This window comes from Carlito syrichta, unplaced genomic scaffold (genome assembly GCF_000164805.1).
Source record: "Carlito syrichta isolate Samal-C Ts95f unplaced genomic scaffold, Tarsius_syrichta-2.0.1 Scaffold311768, whole genome shotgun sequence".
In the NCBI taxonomy this organism is placed as follows: domain Eukaryota; kingdom Metazoa; phylum Chordata; class Mammalia; order Primates; family Tarsiidae; genus Carlito; species Carlito syrichta.
In genome coordinates, this window is record NW_007255864.1 from 1,153,557 (window position 1) to 1,173,515 (window position 19,959).

At 38.8% G+C, this 19,959-nt stretch overlaps 1 protein-coding gene across 1 annotated transcript in view; it reads left to right on the plus strand.

The window, feature by feature from the left end:
• The window catches only part of LOC103271570 (adenylate kinase 9-like), a 77,638-nt gene that overhangs the window by 39,588 nt on the left and 18,091 nt on the right, over positions 1-19,959 (plus strand). The window contains exons 13-19 of the mRNA XM_008069038.2: positions 2,849-2,993; positions 7,178-7,291; positions 7,379-7,477; positions 10,006-10,089; positions 11,525-11,673; positions 15,539-15,695; positions 16,625-16,739. Of these exons, the coding sequence (XP_008067229.1) occupies positions 2,849-2,993; positions 7,178-7,291; positions 7,379-7,477; positions 10,006-10,089; positions 11,525-11,673; positions 15,539-15,695; positions 16,625-16,739 (863 nt within the window). The remainder of the gene's footprint in view (positions 1-2,848; positions 2,994-7,177; positions 7,292-7,378; positions 7,478-10,005; positions 10,090-11,524; positions 11,674-15,538; positions 15,696-16,624; positions 16,740-19,959) is intronic.

Below are 19,959 nucleotides of genomic sequence, written 5' to 3' on the forward strand. Positions count from 1 at the left end.
ATATATATTGGTATTTTAGTTAAATAATGTGTAATATATTCATCTAATGCAGTAATGAGCACCCATCAAAAACTGATGATGTGCTGGGCTCGGTGGCTCAGCCTGTAATCCTGCGCCTTTGGGAGGCTGAGGTGAGCGGATTGCCTGAGCCCGCGGGTTCGAGACCCGCCTGGGCAGCAAGACCTCATCTCTACAATAAATCAAAAAATCAGCCGGGCATGGTAGCGCACGCCTGTAATTCCGGCTACTCGGAAGGCTGAGGCGGAAGGATCGCTGGAGCCCAGCAGGTCGAGGCTGCGGTGGCCGGGAGCGGCCACTGCACTCCAGTCTGGGTGACAGAGTGAGACTCCAACTCAAAAAAAAAAAACAAACAACAAAAAAAAAAAAACTGATGATGTAAATAAAGATTTATTGGCATAGAATAAAACAACGTAAGCCCATTGAAGGGAAAAAGAAAGGAATCTAAGGATCTGGAAATATTAATTAAAAGGTATATAGAAACCCAGGTCTAAGATCCTAACGTTCAGAATAAAGTCTATTATCTGAAAAAGGACTTATATCAAGAACATATGGAGAATTCTAAGACAATTTTTAAAATAGGCAAAAGTTGGACATATGCTTTAAAAGAAAAGTAAATGATTGCTTCTTGTCCTTTTGGCTAAGATCAAGTGTAGCATCTGTTCTGATACGTCCTTTATCTGAGGATAATATATTAAATGGATTTTTGGAATTAGGAGATGAAATAGGAGCTTGCTCCGTCCACTCCATGCATCGACCTGGTATTGCAGTACTTCCAGGAACGGTGCGCCCCTTCTGGGGAGATAAAAAAAAAGAAAAGAAAAGAAAAGTGAATGATCAATAAACACATAAAAAGAAATTCAAAATTATTAGTAATTAGGAAAATGTAAACTTAAATTTAAACTACAACGAGAGACTTCCTTACATCCACTAGAATGACTAAACTTTAAAAGATTCAGTCAGACACAGTTACTCGTGCCTATAGTCTCAGCACTTTGGGAGGCCACAAAGGAAGAATTGCTGGATCCCAGGAGTTTAAGACCAGCATGAGCAACATAATGAGATCTCATCTCTACAAAAAAAAAAAAAAATTAAAAATTAGTCAGGTATGGTGGCAACTACCTGTTTTCTCAGCTACTTGAGAGGCTGAAGTGGGAAAATCGTCTGAGCCCGGAAGGTTGAGGTTGTGGTGAGCTGTGATCATGCCACTGCACTCCAGCCTGGGCAATAGATTGAGACCCTGACTCAAAAAATAAAATAATAAAGATTCACAAAACTGTTAGTGACACGGAAAAGAAACTATCCTTCATACAGTGCTGGTAGGGATGTAAAATAGTCCAACTATTTCAGAAACAGTTTGATGGTTTCTTTTAAAGTCAAGTGTATACTTACTGTATGGCCCAGTAATTCTACACCTGGATATTTACCCGAGAGAAATAGAAACATGTGTCCACAAAAAGACTTCTGTACAAATGTTCATCACCTCCTTATCCATAATAGCAAAGCCTAGACACAGGTCAAATACTTATCAATGAATGAATGGATACAAGACGGGGAGAATCAGAGAATGAAATACCACTCAACAATGAAAAAGGATGCCTGCAGTAGCAATGCTGAGTCTCAGAAACATTCTACTAAGGAGGAAAGTCTGAAAAAGATCACACACGGGATGATTCCATTTGTATGAAATTCTAGAAAAGACAGAACTAATCTATAGTGGCAGAAAGCCAAAAGTGGCTGTCAGGGGTCAGGAATGAAAGCTGCAGAATGTGGTAGGGAGAGGGATTGGCAGCAAAGGAGCATCAGGAAATTTGGCTCATGCCTGTCATCCCAGTACTTTGGGAGGCCAAGGCAGGAGGATCACTTGAGCTCAGGAATTCGAGACCAGCTTGGGAAACATAGGGAGACCTCATCTCTACAAAAATCAAAAAATTAACTGTGCATGGTGGCATGCACCTATAGTCCCAGCTACTCGGGAGGTTGAGGCAGAGGGATCACCAGAGCCCAGAAGGTTGAGGCTTCCATGAGCCATGATCGTGCCACTGCACTCCACTGAAAAAAGACCTCAACTCAAAAAAAAAAAAAAGTCCTGTATCTTGATTGTGGTGGTTCTATATGTACATATTTGTATAAAGTCGTCAAACTGTATGCTTAGAATGTGTGACTTTTATTGCATGTAAATTATACATAAAAAGTTGATTTAAAAAATATATGTAAATGTTTTAATTTCTAAGCCAAAAAATATGTCACCTGAATATACATATTACATGATACATACATACATACATATATATTTTTTTACATGAAAAATATGGCTGATGTATAAAAATGTGCTTCTATTAAAATAAGCATATATAAGCTGGGCTCGGTGGTTCAGCCTGTAATCCCGCGCCTTTGGGAGGCTGAGGTGAGTGGATTGCCTGAGCCCGCGGGTTCGAGACTCACCTGGGCAGCGAGACCTCATCTCTACAATAAATCAAAAAATCAGCCGGGCGTGGTAGTGCATGCCTGTAATTCCGGCTACTCGGAAGGCTGAGGTGGAAGGATCGCCAGAGCCCAGCAGGCGAGGCTGCGGTGGCCAGGAGCGGCCACTGCACTCCAGTCTGGGCGACCAAGTGAGACTCCAACTCAAAAAAAAAAAAAGCATATATAAAAATATGCTTCTAGTAAGCGAGTACTCAAAATCAGTAAATTCTGAACATAATTCCAAAGGTACCTCAAGAAGTATTAATATTTTGGGAACATAAATAGAGATATAGATATATAAACAGTGTGTCTAATGGTCACAATAACTTGCGCTTATATTGATTTTCTCAAATATTCTTTGCAGGTAGTTGACTATGCCAAATTTGTTCAGCCACGTTTTGATAAAGCACGTGAAACTTTAATAGAAAATAATATTGCTGAGGCCACTGAAGCAGCTATTAAAGCTGTGAGAGAAAAACTTCTCATAGAACTACAGGCTAAAAAACAAGGTGAGCCATCTTTTAAAACTGTGTGTTTTCAGCTGGGCACAGTGCTCATACCTATAATCCCAGTACTTTAGGAGGCCGAGGTGAGAGGATTGCCTGAGCCCAGGGGTTCAAGACCAGCCTGTGCAACTTGGCAAGACCTCGTCTCTATGGTAAGTAAAAACATTAGCTGGACTTGGTGGCACACACTTGTAGTCCCAGCTACTCGGGAGGCTGAGGCAGAAGGATCACCTGAGCCCACAGGTGAAGGCTGTGGTAGCCGTGAGCATGCCACTGCACTCCAGCCTGAGCGACAGAGTGAGACTCTGACTCAAAAAAAAGAGAATGTGTGTTTTCCATTTAAGTAAACAATTAAGCCTGGCTGCTTGAGGACAAGGACTTTGTTTAGCTCATCTTAACACCTATGCATTATGGTCTCTTGACCACTGGTTGGAAGTCCTGTCTTTAGGATGGGTTTGAAAAATAAAAATAAGATAAAGTAAAATAAATCATTGGAAGATGACTATACATAAACTGATTCATATGCAGAGAAAAAATTCAATTCTGGACATCTGAGGAAAGGAATCAGAAGAAACTTCCAAATTTGGATTTCTTTACTTTTTTCTACTCACTGGGCAGACTGGACAATATTTTTACCTTTACTTATAACAATTATTAGAACAACAAAAACAACAATTCACCTTATAGAGTTTGTTGTGCTGGTGGCTTTAGACTTATATGTCAGCCTTGATTGCAACGAACTCTTTCTATTTGGGAAATGTTCATTTCAAATTTAAAAGTCAGGGGAGGGAGGCACACCTCATCAACAAGGGTACCTGCATAATGAACATTTGTATACCTAACCCTGAATTTTACCCCACATAAAATAAAAAATTCAAAAGGTTATAATACAGTGTCCTGGAGGAAGCCTGGGTGATCAATTAACACAATAATTCTATAGATGAGGAAATGAAGGCTCATGCAGGTTAAGTGACTCCCTGAAAATCCCCCAGCTGGTCTTACAGTTGAGACTTGAACCCTTGTCTCCAAAGTTCAGTGTTCTCTCTCCTAATCATTCTGCCTCCTCCTGTATCTCACTGACTGTTGAGCACATATTTTAGAATAGATGCAGAGTTTTTCTTTTTTTATTTCTGTTTTTCTCCAGGAAAAATGAGAATTATCATTTCTGGCTACTTTTGAAATTCACTGATTGGTTTTGGGAGACTTTATAGCTCTAGTTGGTAGCCCTGTAACTAGTCAGGTTAGAACATGCGAAAGTAGCTTCATCTAAACATCTCCTCTTGAAGGAATTCCCTTAAGGCAGCATTTCCTGTACACTACATAGGACCATCCTCACTTTCAAAAATTCAGCTCCTAAATCTGGGATTAGCTCCAGCATTTTAGCCAGATTCAGTCACCACTGTTTGGATTCCCAGAAGCTATGGCAGTACACGGTCACCTGATGTGGCCATCAGTGCCTCTATTCCAAATAGCCTTTTCCTAACTATATTGTTCTCATTACAATAGTAGTAGCTAATATTTATGGGGCACCTCCTCCAAGCTGGGACTATGTAACTGTGTTGCATGTGTTATCCTGTTGAACCTTCAGACAGGCCTGCGAGGCAGATATTATCTCCATTTCTAGTAGAGGAAGAAACTCAGGCTTAGAGGGCTTATGTATAATAACATTGACAGCCCACAAGTGATTAGGGTTCAAATCAATGTTGGTGTTCTCTATGTTTCTTCAGTGAGCTCAGAAAATTGGAAAACTCAAGATACAAGGAACACTCACTACACTTACTCCCAGAGAGAACCACTTTTAAAATTTCATGTGTTCTCCATCCATTTTATTTTATTTTAATTTTTTTGAGTTGGAGTCTCACTCTTGTCGGCCAAGCTGGAGTGCAGTGGCACACTCATGGCCACCGCAGCCTTGACCTGCTGGGTTCAGGTGATCCTTCTGCCTCAACCTTACAAGTAGTTGGAACTGCAGGCATGTACTCCCATGCCTGTTGGGAGCCGGCCACAGAGGCCCACTGAGCATTAGGGATCAGGGAGGGCCATGGACCCCAAGACCACTAGGATGCGTTTGGGAGCTATTGACCCCATTCCCTTCTCCCTTTCTTTATTTGGCACACTCAGCCAAAAGGATCTCTGCTGACCTAAGCTGAAGACTCTGTGACTGTGACAGACATGGCTAACTCTAGAAACTCATTGTTCCTGTTTCCCACGAACTGCAGTTTCGGCTTAGGTATTAGATAAAATTCAAACTCAGGTCACATTTGGGAGCCTTCAATACGGTACAAGCTTCTTTATAAGATTCAAAAATATATTTGTAGAATTAGTATATACATATGGAGAGCTGTTTTCAGCTTTAGGTGGTATAGATGATTATCTGTAGTCACAAGAAATGGCCCAGTACGAACTTTGGACTGGGCCACATTCTTTTTGTTTTTTTTTTGAGTTGGAGTCTCACTCTGTCACCCAGACTGGAGTGCAGTGGCCGCTCCTGCACCGCAGCCTCGACCTGCTGGGCTCCGGTGATCCTTCCACCTCAGCCTTCCAAGTAGTTGGAACTACAGGCGCGCGCTACCACGCCCAGCTGATTTTTTGATTTATTGTAGAGATGAGGTCTCACCAAGTTGCCCAGGCGGGTCTCAAACCCACGGGTTCAGGCAGTTCGCTCACCTCGGCCTCCCAAAGTACTGGGATTACAGGCTGAGCCACCGAACCCAGCCTGGGCCACATTCTTAAGAGCCCAGCATGTACTTTGGACCGGGCCACATTCTTTTGAACCGGTTTTAGCTAACAATTAGTATAGGGTTTTTCTCTATTCATTATAGAAGTTGAACTTATTTTATTCATAGAAAGTATTGTAGAATAGATTATGCCAATGTCAGGGAATTATGATAGTTCGAACATGATACTTTGGGATTTAATTAGAAACTTTTATAGAAGTTATGATAGATATGTAAGATTTTAGAGTAGCCATTTTGCTAAGAGCTTATAATCAATTGTTCCTAGAAATGGCCCAGCGTGATCTTTGGACTGAGCCACATTCTTTAGGAATTGGCTTGAGCTATTATTAAGAGTTTCCATAGTGTAGGTAGAATTAGCATAGAATAGAAAAGGTAATAGGATTTAAGTTAGTTGTTTTAGATGTTGTATACGCATAAGCTTTAGAAGTTATTGATTATTAGAACATCATGATGCTAGTGGAGATTGTTGCATTATTTTTGAGGAACATTAACCAAGCATTAGGAACAGTAAGATAATTTGGGGATTGTTCTTCCTCATGCCTGAGGAAACATCTGGAGGGTAGAGGGGGAGTGCCCCTCACCCACTTGGCTTTGTGTTCACATGAAAGTCTTGTGATTTTGCCCGGGAAACTTTAGCATAAAAGGCTTACGGTTTGTCACATTAAATGACTTCTGTTTAATCTTTGATCAGTTATCCAGTCTCTTTCTTCTTTCTAATATCTATCCCTCCAGTTTAATCACGATGCCGTCTTTCCTACCAGGGACCTCCGATCTCTGCAGGGGCTGGCCCCCTGCACATGCCCAGCTAATTTTTTGATTTATTGTAGAGATGAGGTCTCATCAAGTTGCCCAGGCTGGTCTGGAACCCGTGGGCTCAGGCTGGTCTGGAACCCGTGGGCTCTCATCTCGGCCTCCCAAAGTGCTGGGATTATAGGCATGAGCCACCGCACCTGGTCTTATTTTCTATTTATATTTGTAATGATTAGTTGTGATCCTATGGTATATGCAAAATTACATTCACTTATTTTTAAATAATGCATTTTTATAATTATTATAATAAATTTGTGTTGGGTATCTAAGTTCTTTTCCCCCCCAAATCGTGAGTCAGTGTTACAAATAACAATTAATAAATTAGCCATAATTTTACTGGAGATCTGAACTTTTTAAAAATTTATTTTATTTTAAAGATATGGTGACAGAGTGAGACTCCAATGCAAAAAAAAAAAAAAGTGTTTCCATTTGTTACCTCATTCTGTCTTCACAGCCATGCCTTAAGTTTATACGACCCTCATTAGGAATTGAAACTGATATCACTTACCAAAGTCACCCAGCTCTGAAGTGACAGAACTCAAACCTAAGACTGTCCAACTTTAAAGCAGGGGCTTTTACTCTACCTGCCTACCTGCCCCCAGGTACCTTTTGCTCACACTGCCGATTATTATATTTCAGCAGAGATAGCTTTAAGAGAATTTCAAAGACAATATGAAAAGAAGAAGTCTGAAGACTTCCCAAAGGACATGTATAAAAGCTCAGAGGACACACGCTCTTCAACTAGTGAAAACGGTAAAGAGATATATTGCCGAATTATTGACCAGATCATTCCTGATACAAAGAGACTGACTTATAAAGTATATTATTCTTTCACTGCAGTGTCCGCCCAAGGCTCCCAAAGAGACAACTCATTAGTAGACACTGAAGAAACCAAAACAAAATCAGGAAGTATCCTCTCTGATCAAGCTGCTAAAGATGGTAACAAAGTGAATTGCTAATGCCATGCTTATGGATTTTGTTTTCACTTATTTCATATTTGATCATGTTTATATTGAAACTTAAAATTACAAAAAAAAAATTGGAAGTTTCAGAACAAAAGCAAACTTCTTTCTTATAGATTTAAACTGAACAGCTAGAAAACCAAAATAGATTTAGTAAACTGAAGAAAACAAAGAGAATGGGGGGGAGTCAAACGCAATTGGAGCCCAAAGAAAAACTTTTAAATGTTTCCAAACATAATACAAGCATAATAACTATAATTCTTTCTTTTTAAAAAAGCAATTTTAGCTGTGTTAATTTTATCATTTGTCCATTGTGCTATTTACCCTTATAAATTTTTTTAAAGAATTATAAAGAATGTTAATTATAGGCTGGGCGTGGTGGCTCATGCCTTTAATCCCAGCACTTTGGGAGCACGAGGTGAGAGGATTGCCTGAGCCTATGAATTCGAAACCAGCCTGGGCAGCTTGGCGAGACCTCATCTCTAAACTAAATCAAGAAAAATTATCTAGGCATGATGGTACATGCCTGTAGTTCCAGCTACTTGAAAGGCTGAAGTGGAAGGATCGCCTGAACCTGGCAGGTCAAGGCTACGGTGACCGTGAGCTTGCCGCTGCACTCTAGCCTGGGTGACAGAGTGAGACTCCAACTCAAAAAAAAAAAAAGAATGTTAAATATATAAAGAATGTGTATAATCTTATATAATTATAAGAATTATACATGTTTTTCTTAAAAACTCTCTGCTTCTTTTAATGTATTGGAATCAAAGCACCTTATTAGGTCTCATTCTGTCGCCCAGGTTGGAGTGCAGTGGCACGATCATAATTCACTATAACCTTGAACTCCTGTATGGAAGCTATCCTCCCACCTCAGCCTTCTGAGTAGCTAAGGCTACAGGCATGCACCACCATGCCTGGCTAATTTATTTTTATTTTTATTTTTGTAGAGACAGGGTTTTGCAATGTTAGCCAGGCTAATCTCCAACTCCTGCCCTCAAGCCATCCTCCTGCCTCAGCCTATCAAAATACTGGGATCAATATTTTGGTGGGTGCGAGCTACCGCACCAGGTCAATCAGAGCATCTTAAGCCAGCAATTTTAGCTGTGAAATTTTATCATTTACCCATTGTACTTTTTACCCTTATAAATTTTTTCTACTCATATTTGAACAGAATTGAGGGCATATAGTATTATTACATTATATATTATATGTAATATAACATTACATAAAAGCTATAAACTATTTTTACTTTTTTTTAACTTATAATGTACCATTTGATTATATTACTTCATTAGGAAATATTTTAACCTTCATTTTAAGTTACTGCTCAATTTCCCTACAATTACTAGGGATTACTAAGGAATCACTAGATTAATAAACATGTTTAAATATATGTTAGATCATATATAGATTAATGTCTCTTATTTTAATTTTTACTTCTGAAGTGTATTTTGATATTTGTTAACCATTTATATTTCTTCTTTCCTGAGGTGACCATTTTTGTCTTTTGCCCATTTTTCTAAATTATCATCTTGCACAAACTTTCTATATTACTTTCTTATTTTTCATACATTTTTTAAATTGGGTGGTTTGTCTTCTAAGTCAGCTTACTGTTTTTGAAGTAAAGGCATTTTTCATATTTTTGCAGTCAGATCATTAGTTTCTCTTTGTTAATTTCTCCTGTCACTTTTAGGCTTAAAAAGCTACTTATTTATTTTTGTGTTTATATTTTTAAAATTGATCCAGCCTTTTTGTATTGAGTTTTTGGGTGCATTTGTATTTTATATTTATCTATAACATAGAGCTGTTTTTCTGTTTCATTTCTCCTACAAATTCCGACAGATGCGTTTGTCTGCGGTTTCTTTCGAGCTTAGTGAGAACTGCACTGGGGACTGTCAGGAACTCATGGAGGGCACTCCTCCCTCAACACACACAGCCTTCACAGAAGGACCCCATTCCCCCCATACAGAAAAATCGTGGCCATCAAGTGGCTGCTGGGTGTCGCCTTTGTGCTGCTGTGGGGGTTCCCAGCACCAACACCCAAAGAGAGCTCCACCCGAGACTGTCTGCTCTTTGAGAGGAGCAGCCCAAATGAGACAGCATCAGTGCCTCCACTCCTGCTGGAGGAATGCCAATATTGCCAGTATCTTATTTAAAAGACACCCTCCTTGCCCCTTGTCTCTGAGATAAGCATGGTTTTTACTTCCAGGAGTCCAGGGTCGGTTGCCTCAGGGAAAGCACTGTTTTGTTTTGTTTTGTTTTGGTTTGGTTTGGTTTGGTTTGTTTCAGTGTAGGTTCACTGAAAGCTGAAATTATTGCTGGTTTTGTTATAGGTTAAGTTATTATCTTCACTTTCCCTGCGATAGATATTTCTGTTTACCCACTTGAATGTTATGGTTGCTATTTTAATTAAAAATTGGGAATGTGAGTCCTGGTTCCTTATCATAGTCTTCCACCTACTTTTTCTTAGATAATGTTCTTTAGATGTTAATAATGTTTTATTCACAGATGGAAAAGAAACCAGTGAAACATCCACATTCAAAAGAAGGGCTCAAGACACAAGTCAAGATCTGAAGGTACATTCAGACACAGGTAAGGTAATATGAGGGTAATTTGGTTCCCTCAGGTTATGACTCTAAAATAAACACATGCAGCTCCTTCAGCATTTAAAAGAAGAAATGTAAGACTTTGTCTTAAATAGCATTATCAATACCCAACTTACCCTACCTTAAAGGCTACTCTGTTATACACAGTTAAACATGCAGGAACACATGTTTTGATGAAAAGGAATACTGAAAGACAGACGGTCTATCTTTCTGCTCAGCATCCCTGTCGCCTAGCCACTCTAATAACTCACAAGATGGTTTTCTGGAGCTCCAGCTGTGATGTCGGTGTACCTCGCAGGAAGAAGGAAAAAGCAAAAAACAAAAACTGGCACTCCCCTCAGCTGTCAGCTGAGTGTAAGGAAGACACACACACACACACACACACACACACACACACACACACACACATTCTACTTGCATCTTATTGGCTGTCTAGGCCATAAGAGAAGTTGGGAGATGTTATTTTTTAGCTGGGCACATTGCTGGCCTTGATAAAATCAGATTTCTGTTACTAAGAAAGAGGAGCGTGGATGTCAAGTGGACAACTAGCAGCTTCCAGCACATGCAGCCTGTCTGTCTGCCTGTTCCTGTGTCACTCTGCCTGCCACTCCACAGCCACGGGAAGATCACACTTTCTTGATCTTCTGCTCTGGTTCCCCAGAAACAGTGGCTGTCATCATCCTTTCAGGCAAGAAGGGCAGCAGGCAGCTGCTTTCTGAAGACCCTCTGGGCTTTTCTGGGATGGGACCAATCAGGCTCTGGCGGGAGAACCTGATAAGATGGAACCCAGGGGTGGCAGCTCAGATGCTCGACTGCAAAGGCAGAGGTCGAGGAGTCAGATGGAGTGGCCAAGCTCCTGTCTCACTGGAGGAGCAGATACCAATGAACATTTCCATGCAGCCTGAAAGCCAACTCAGCCATGCACCGAGACACTTCCGCACCAGGGAGGGCAAGAATCACGTGTGCCACTTGGAAAGGCTGCCGGTGCCACTTTTCCCTCCGCCCTCAATCTTGCCTACCTCCTGTCCCTTCATCGCCCCCTGTAGCCTCATGCTAGTCACTGCAAGTATTCCTTCTGTTTCCCGACTCATTCCCTGGATGCTTGTGTTTCTGCTGGACTCCGGGAGTCCTCTGGTCTCGACCTTTCTCCCTGGGTTTTGACTCGTGCCTGACACATCTTTCTTCCTGCTTTGTTCTCTTTCGTCCTGGTGCTTGGCTTAAGTCACTGCGCTGATTGTGGTTCTGCGATTCCTGACTTAACATCCCCTTTCCCGAGTCTTCTCCCTCCCTTATTCCTGCACGTGCTGCAGTAACAGAGATAATAGTTTCTTGGGTCAGACGTTTTCAGTCCTATTTTATTGCAGATAACACTGTCCACTAAAGTATTCGTGGCATTAATTTATTAGCTTATTTTATTTTAGTCTCAATAGAAGACACAATAGAAGAGGTGACTGCCAATCATCCAGAGGTTCTGTCCATGATTGAAGAGGCTGTAAAAACGAGAAAAGACATGAACTTTGAGCAGCCATATGAAAAACATGCTGAAATCTTAGAGGAAGTCCTCAGAGAGGTAGAATTTTCAGCTTGGTAATCTTTATCACTGATTTAACTTTAGCCAAAAGAATGTTCATCTAGGATATGTGTCATTATTTTCGAGTTTTATTTTATGGTATTGAACTCTGTAGCTTTCAAATTCATGTGCATTGTGCATTCAACTTTGTTACATGCTGAGTACTCCCATGAACAATTGCTGATGCTCTTTGGTAAATTTTCAATTTTGATCAATATACTCTCATGCCTTTGAAATTAATTTTTCATTAACTTTTATTGTCTTTGGTTTAGTCCAGTTGGTTAAAAAATGGTGTATGTTAAAGCCAGTACCAAAGTTAGAGGTTTCCCCTATGAGCTAATCATAGACTGAGACTAATTTTGCTTGGTTAATTAATTGCATCCAACCACCTTGAGCATGTGTTCATAGGGGAGATGGGTGGACACATGTAGTGTATCTGTCTAAAGGAGAAAAAAAATCCTCCAATGTTACATCCTATCAATAACAAATCAGAAAATTTCTTGTTCATTTATAAAGAACAAAGTATTCATGTGGGTCTATTTTGTACAGAGATCTCAGATAAGTATTCAGAGCAAAAGTCAAAGACAGAACAAATCTCTTAGACTATCAGTGAACTTGTATATTTCTCTGTGTTTTAATTTAACTTTATTGTGCGAAATATATATATTTTTAGTTGGCGTCTTACTCTATCATCCAAACTAAAGTGCAGTGGCACCATCATGGCTCACCTCAGCCTCGACCTCCTGAGCTCAAGTCATCCTCTCACCTTAGACTCCCACAGAACTGGGACTACAGGCGTGTGCCATCACACCCAGCTAATTTTTAGTTTTTGGTTAGCAAGGGTCTCACCATGCTGCCCAGGCTGGTCTTGAACTTCTGGGCTCAAGCTATCCTCCCACCTTAGCCTCCCAAAATACTGGGATTACAGATGTGAACCACCATGCCAGGCCAGGAAAAAAATGTCTATATTATATGAAAGTGTAGAACTACTTTATAACATTGGGTGGTGTTCTCGAGCCCAGGGCTATACCGGCCTCTCTGACTCCCCACAGCTCCTCTCTGAAGGACCTGTTCAAGTTGTGTGACCATGATTTTTTTGGTAATGAATTGTCTCCTTTTTAAAATTTATACTTCTTTATGACTTCTGAATATGAGTTATTTACTGAATATTTTGCGATTTTGTTTACAAATATCTTCTATTTTGAATAATAGGAGTTAATTTTAATGAAGTCAAATTTATTGACTTTCTTTTTCGTTGTCAGTGATTTTTATGTTCTGTTTCAGAAATGTTTGCCTACCCAAAGTCAAGAATATATTCTTCCAGGTTTTCTTCTGGAAAATTTGCTTTATTTTTCATATTTGGTTCTAAGGTTCACTTTGAACTAATTTTTGTGTGTCAAAAAATACATATTCAGATGGCCAATATGTACATGAAAAGGTACTCCATGTTACTCATCATCAGAAAAATACAAATTAAAGCCACAATGTGAGAGTCAAGACTTACTTTCTTCAGTTTAGATGTTTAGTTACTGTAGCATCCGTTTTTGAAAAGATCTTCTTTTCCCCACTATTCTAAGTCAGGTAGTCATATATCCACAGTTTCTTCTTTCAGGACTTTTTGTTCTGCTCTGTTGGTCTGTCTGTCTGTGCCACTGCCCCACATTTTAACTACTGTGGCTTTATCATATGTTGTGAGTTCTGGTAGTGTAAGTCACTCAACATCTTGTTTCTCCTGCCATTAAGTCCTGCTCTGTGTCACACTATATGTTTTCCTCTACTTACTTCTTCAAGATGATCTTAGCTATTATACGTTCTGTTTACCTCCACATAAATTTAAGAATCAGCTTATCAATTTTCTCTCCCCCCCCCACCCTTCTGCTGGAGTTTTGATTGGATTGCCTTGTATCTATAGATGAATTTGGTGAAGACTACCATCTTCACAGTGTTGAGTCTTCTAATTTGTGATCATAAATATCTACACAGTCATTCCTCAGTTTCCTCAGGGGATTAGTCCCAGGATCCTCCCAGATTAAAAAAAAAAATCTATGGCTTCTCAAGTTTCTTATATAAAATACTACTTATATGTATTTGCATTATAACCTCTGCACATCCTCCTATATACTTCAAATCATCTCTAGATTACTTATAATACCAGATATAATGTCAGCACTATGTAAAAAGTCATCAAATTGTATGCATAAAATGCATGTCTTTATTTTTTTATTTTTATTTTTGAGTTGGAGTCTCACTCTGTCTCCCAGACTGGAGTGCAGTGGCTGCTCCTGGCCACCGCAGCCTCGACCTGCTGGGCTCCGGCGGTCCTTCTGCCTAAGCCTTCCAAGTAGCTGGAACTACAGGCGTGCGCTACCACGCCCGGCTAATTTTTTGATTTATTGTAGAGATGAGGTCTCACCAAGTTGCCAGGCGGGTCTCGAACCCGCGGGCTCAGGCAATTCACTCACCTCAGCCTCCCGAGGCGCGGGATTACAGGCGAGCCACCAGCCTGGCAAATGCATGTCTTTATATACGTAACCTGAATATACATATTGCATGATACATACATATCTTATATGAAAAAATGGCTGGTATATAAAATATGCTTCTATTAAAATAATCATATATAAAAATATGCTTCTATTAAAATAAGCATATATAAAAATATGCTTCTATTAAAGCAAGTACTCAAAAATTAGTGAATTCTGAACATAATTCCAAAGGTACCTCAAGCAGGATTCATATTTTGGGGACATAAATAGAGATGTAGATAGATAGGCAAGAAATATAAGGAGATATTTCATCAAAGAAGAATACAAACTATTAATTGAAAATGTTTACTGTTAGCCGGGTTTGGTGGCTAAGCCTGTAATTCCAGCACTTTGGGAGGCTGAGGTGAATGGATTGCCTGAGCCCACGGGTTCGAAACCCACCTGGGCAACTTGGTGAGACCTCATCTCTACAATAAATCAAAAATTAGCTGGGTGTGGTAGCGCGTGCCTGTAGTTCCAGCTACTTGGAAGGCTGAGGCGGAAGGATCGCCGGAGCCCAGCAGGTCGAGGCTGCAGTGGCCAGAAGTGGCCACTGCACTCCAGTCTGGGTGACAGAGTGAGACTCCAACTCAAAAAAAAAAAAAAGAAAAAGAAAAAGAAAATGTTTACTGTTTTGAGAAAAATATAAAAATTAAAATAATGAGATCCAATTTTTACCTGCCTAATTGGCAAAATTTTTTTCTTAAATAATCACCACTAATGAGGTTGTAATGACATAGTCACCTTCAAACACTGTTAGGAAGAGTGCAAATGCATACAGATGTTTCTGGCAGCATCATGGCAATGTGTACAAAAGCGATTCAAATGTTCACTCCTTTATTCCCTTTGACCTAAATACACACCTTCTAGGAATCAAACCCAAAGAAACAGATAATATCTGGACAAAGATTTAATGTTATATAAGACACAATGTTTTCACTCTGTGATATTGAATAATATATAGCAAAAATGTGCAGTTTGTTTAATAAAGGCTTTTGCTTCTCATTCTTAACATTTTTTTGTTTTGTTTTAGAGATGCTGTCTTGCTGTGATTCCCAGGCTGACCTTCAATTCCTGGGCCCTAGCAAGTTCCCACTCAGCCTCTTGAGTCACTGAAAATACCAGCAATCACTAGTGTGGCCAGCCTCCATTCTTAACTTTTAAAACTCATCATTTTATTGCCTTAAAATTAGGTTTCTCTTTTTAAAAAAATTTTTTTTTGCTTTTGTAAGTCAGAACTCAAAAAAAATCTTGTTTAAGATCCACAAAAATTACACATCAAGGTAGCATCCTTAACTTGTTGTACCGTGACAGTAACATCAGTGTGCCATTTTTCACAGGTGACGGAAGAAAACAAGAAGAGGTTTTCTGGTGCCACTAAATATGGAGGATGGATTGTGGATAACTGCCCTATTGTAAAAGAATTGTGGGTAGTCTTAATCGAAAAAGGATTGGTACCTGATCTGGTCATCTGCTTATCAGATACAGAAAGCAGTGGTGGGTAGATGTTTATTATGTACATTTGAAAGCGAAGTTTTGTTGCTGATAATATTTTGAATTAAATATTGAAAGGATAACTCTCTGCCCCACCTAGTTACAAATATCACCCCAGCAATCCCTGCAGGACCTAGAGATACATAAAACGAGGTTTCATCTACCAAGGAAGTGACCAGGGTTAAGTGCTAGATCGCTGAACATTCTAGCAGGCCCTTGTCATTGTTCTCTGAAGCTGAGGATTTCACACACACACACACACACACACACACACACACACACACACACACACTCAGCAGCTATAACTTCTAAGTGAACAATATGTAAGACCAAAGACCATTTATTAGTCCTTCTTTACCTCAAGTATTAAAAATTAGAAACATTAAGATAGCAGAGCTGGCTGGGCTCGGTGGTTCAGCCTATAATTCCAGCACTTTGGGAAGACAAGACGTGGATTGCCTGAGCCCGCAGGTTCGAGACCCCTCCCTACCCCAGTGCTACTTGGAAGGCTGAGGCGGAAGGATCGCCAGAGCCCAGCAGGTGGAAGCTGCGGTAGCTGGGAGCATGCCACTGCACTCCAGTCTGGGGACAGAGTGAGACTCCAACTCAAAAAAAAAAAAAAAAACATAGCAGAGCTAAATTTTAATTATTCTGAACTTTACCTCTTGAAGAGATATATTTAAAATGGGAGTCTCCAAGGGAAAATATGATATGCTAACACTTTTCATGTCTTATTTATGGTGTGCTAATATGTACCATTTTAAAAAGTATTTTAGATGGTATTTTAATATTTTAAAGAATCTGGGCTTTATTTAAACATTTAAAGAAAAATATATTTGAATATAAGCAGAAATAATTTTGTGTTAATTTCCAAATTATATCTCACTGCATTTTAAAGGTTTAAAAATAATATTATTCTCTTTATATTTCAGGGAAATATTTATTTCATAAAATATATTTAGAGAATAAATCTGAAATTGATGCTAAGATTTTACAAAGATTATTGAATGAACTACAGAATAAAAAAAAAGAGGAAGAAGCAGCAAGGTAAAATCTGCCTAGAATAAAAACAGATTAATGTATATCTTTAACTCAAAATGATAGTTTATTAACTTGATCTGATTCTAATTAATTCTAAGAAAAACAGTAATTTCACAAATACCAGATCTCTAAAATACACCGTTGTGGATGTTTTCAGAGTCATATTCTAAATCAAGCATCTACTCTCAAACGACACTGTAAGAAAAATGAACACAAGTAAGATATATAGAGATATATATTACCATATTTATCTGTGACTTAATTTTGTTAACTAATAGCTATAAATGGAAAAAAGCAAATATGATAGAAAATAAATGAAAATTTGCTTGTTTGATTTGACAAAAATCCCAAGCCTGGCTAAGCTCTACATAAGGAAATAACAAGGCTAGTTATTTACATTTGACAAGTTTTAACATTTAGGGCTAGTTATTTACATTTGACAAGTTTTAACATTTAGGGCTGTTTATGCTCTAATCTGGTGTCATGTATAAGTTTTTAAAATGTGACCATGTTTATCTGTGAATGACAAGGGTCAATACTAAAGTTTAATAAAGTCCTTCAGATTGAAGAGTAAAATATAAAAAGAAACAATGACCTGATTTGCTATTTCTTCTTCCCACTGAAACATGCTCTTCAAATACTTTACATTTTAATTTGTCCACTGGGATTTCTATTGTTCAAGCTAATAAATGTCTATACATTTTGTGTGTGTGTTTGTGTGTATGTGTGTATGAATGTGTTTATTTATTTGTTTGTTTGTTTGAGTCAGAGTCTCACTCTTGCCCAGGCTGGAGTGCAGTGGCATGATCATGGCCACCACAGCCTCAGACTGCTGGACTCAAGTGATCCTCCCATCTCATTCTCCTGAGTAGCTGGGACTAGAGGCACATCACCATGCCCGGCTAATTTTTTGATTTATTGTAGAGATGAGGTCTCTCCAAGTTGCCTAGGCTGATCTCAAACCCTGGGCTCAGGCAATCCTCTTGCCTCCACATCCCAAAGTGCTAGGATTACAGGCATGAGCCACTGCCCTCAGCCTGGGCCGATACATTTAAGAACTACATTTCTCTATGTAAATCCACTAAACTTCCTACTATTGCTGATGACAGGTTTAGCTTTCTCAGATGCTATTTTCCTTCCCCCTTAGAATATTAACAATCAGAGCTGAGATTCAAGAGAGCTCTTTAACCTCTAGAAATTATGAAGCTGGAAGGTGGGTAATTGCAGAGGTAGGAGAGGTTCACTGATGTGTGTGTCTCAGAGGACTTTTTTCTTTTAGTATTTGTTATTCATTTAAACTAGTCATTCCTTTAGAAACTTAACATAAAAACGTGAGTGTAATTTAGTAAAATTACTTAATATTATTATTTGAAATATTGACTACAAAGAATTTTTAATTCAGACAACTATCAAAAACATAACATTTACTTTTGACTTTTAAAACTTTTATTGAAAATCTACTAATTAGCTACAATCGGCTATAGTCAATCTACAGATTAGCTATAATCTGCTAATATTTAAGAACTACTTCATTTTTTTCTGGTCTATAAAAAATAGTCAAGTATTTAGGAACAGATGAAGATCTTGACATAGAGCAAAATAAAACATTTTAAATATATAAAAATATATACATCTATATTTGTTTCTTTAAAAAAGGAAATGATATCTCCCCCATTTTCTTCCAGTTCTACCTTTACCATATGGATTTTTGCCATATGGATTTTTTCCAAGTTACTTCTATAAGCAATTTTGACATCTTTTGGTCCTAAATATTTACATCTTTGTACATTTCTTAATGTCACTTGCCCATATTGAAGCAGGGTTTTCTGTGATCTTATACATTAACTTTTAAAATTTGACAGGCACAATGGCTCTTGGCTCATGCCTGTAATCCCTACATTTTGGGAAGTGAAGGTGAGAGGATTGCCTGAACCCAGGGGTTCGAAACCATCCTGGACAACTTGGCGAGACCTCACCTCTACAATAAATCGAAAAATTAGCTGGATGAATGTAGTCCCAGCTACTTAGAAGGCTGAGGTGGAAGGATCGCCTGAGCCCAGAAGATCAAGGCTGAGATGGCCATGAGTGTGCCACTGCACTCCAGCCAGAATGACAGAGTGAGACGCCAACTCAAAAATAAATAAATAAAAATTGAAAAATAAAAATTCAACATGAGTAGTTCAAAACAAGTTTTTTTCCCATGTACTACGGAAAACGAAATATAATACAGTTAAAAAGAAAAAATAAGTGATCAGAGATTCATTTAAAAGTCTTATAAGTTGGTTAGAAAAGAGATAAACTTAACAGGATTAAGAACTGCATCTTGAATAAAATATCTAAATACAGGTTAAATTCTGCAAATTTTCCAGCATTAAGTTTCCAAATGTGCCAGGCAAATGGCAGGATAATTTTGTTACCATTGTTTGTCTTGGGATCTTCTATCCAAGTAGTTTATAGAAGTTTCTAGTAACTGGCAGCAAAATTCTTCCTCATTCTGGTCAGATCTTTGATTCTTAGAGCCATAGACTTTATCCAGGTTTAAAATAAGGAAAATCTCACCAAAAAAGAGCCCTGTCTGAGGTGCACATTTGCCTCGGAGAGACTGCAGGCTTGGTTCTAGGTCACCACAATAAAATAAATCACGAGTTTCTTGGTTTCCCAGTGCATATGAAAGTTATGTTTACACTGTCCTGTAGTCTAGTAAATGTGTAATAGCATTATGTCTTTTAAAATGTAAACACCTTAATTAAAAATACTTTATTGTAAAAAAAAAATTGTTAATGATCACCTGAACCTTCAGGCAGTCATAATTGTTTTGCTGGTGGAAAGTCTTGCCTTGATGTGGATGGCTGCTGACTGTTCAGGGTGATGGTTGCCAAGGTTGGGGCAGTTGTGACAATTTCTTAAAATAAGAAAACAGTGAAGTTTGCTGCATCTATGAAATCTTTCCTTCACAAAAGATTTATCTGAAGCATGTGATGCTGTTTGATAGCATTTTACTCACAGTAGAACTTCTTTCAAAACTAGAGTCAATTCTCTCAAGTTCTGCTGCTGTTTATCAGTGAAGTTCATGTAATATTCATTAACAGTGTTCACAGCACCTTCACCAGAAACAGATGCTATCTAAAGAAACTGTTTCAGCCGGGCTCGGTGGCTCAGCCTGTAATCCCACACTTTGGGAGACTGAGGTGAGTGGATTGCCTGAGCCCGCGGGTTCGAGACCCGC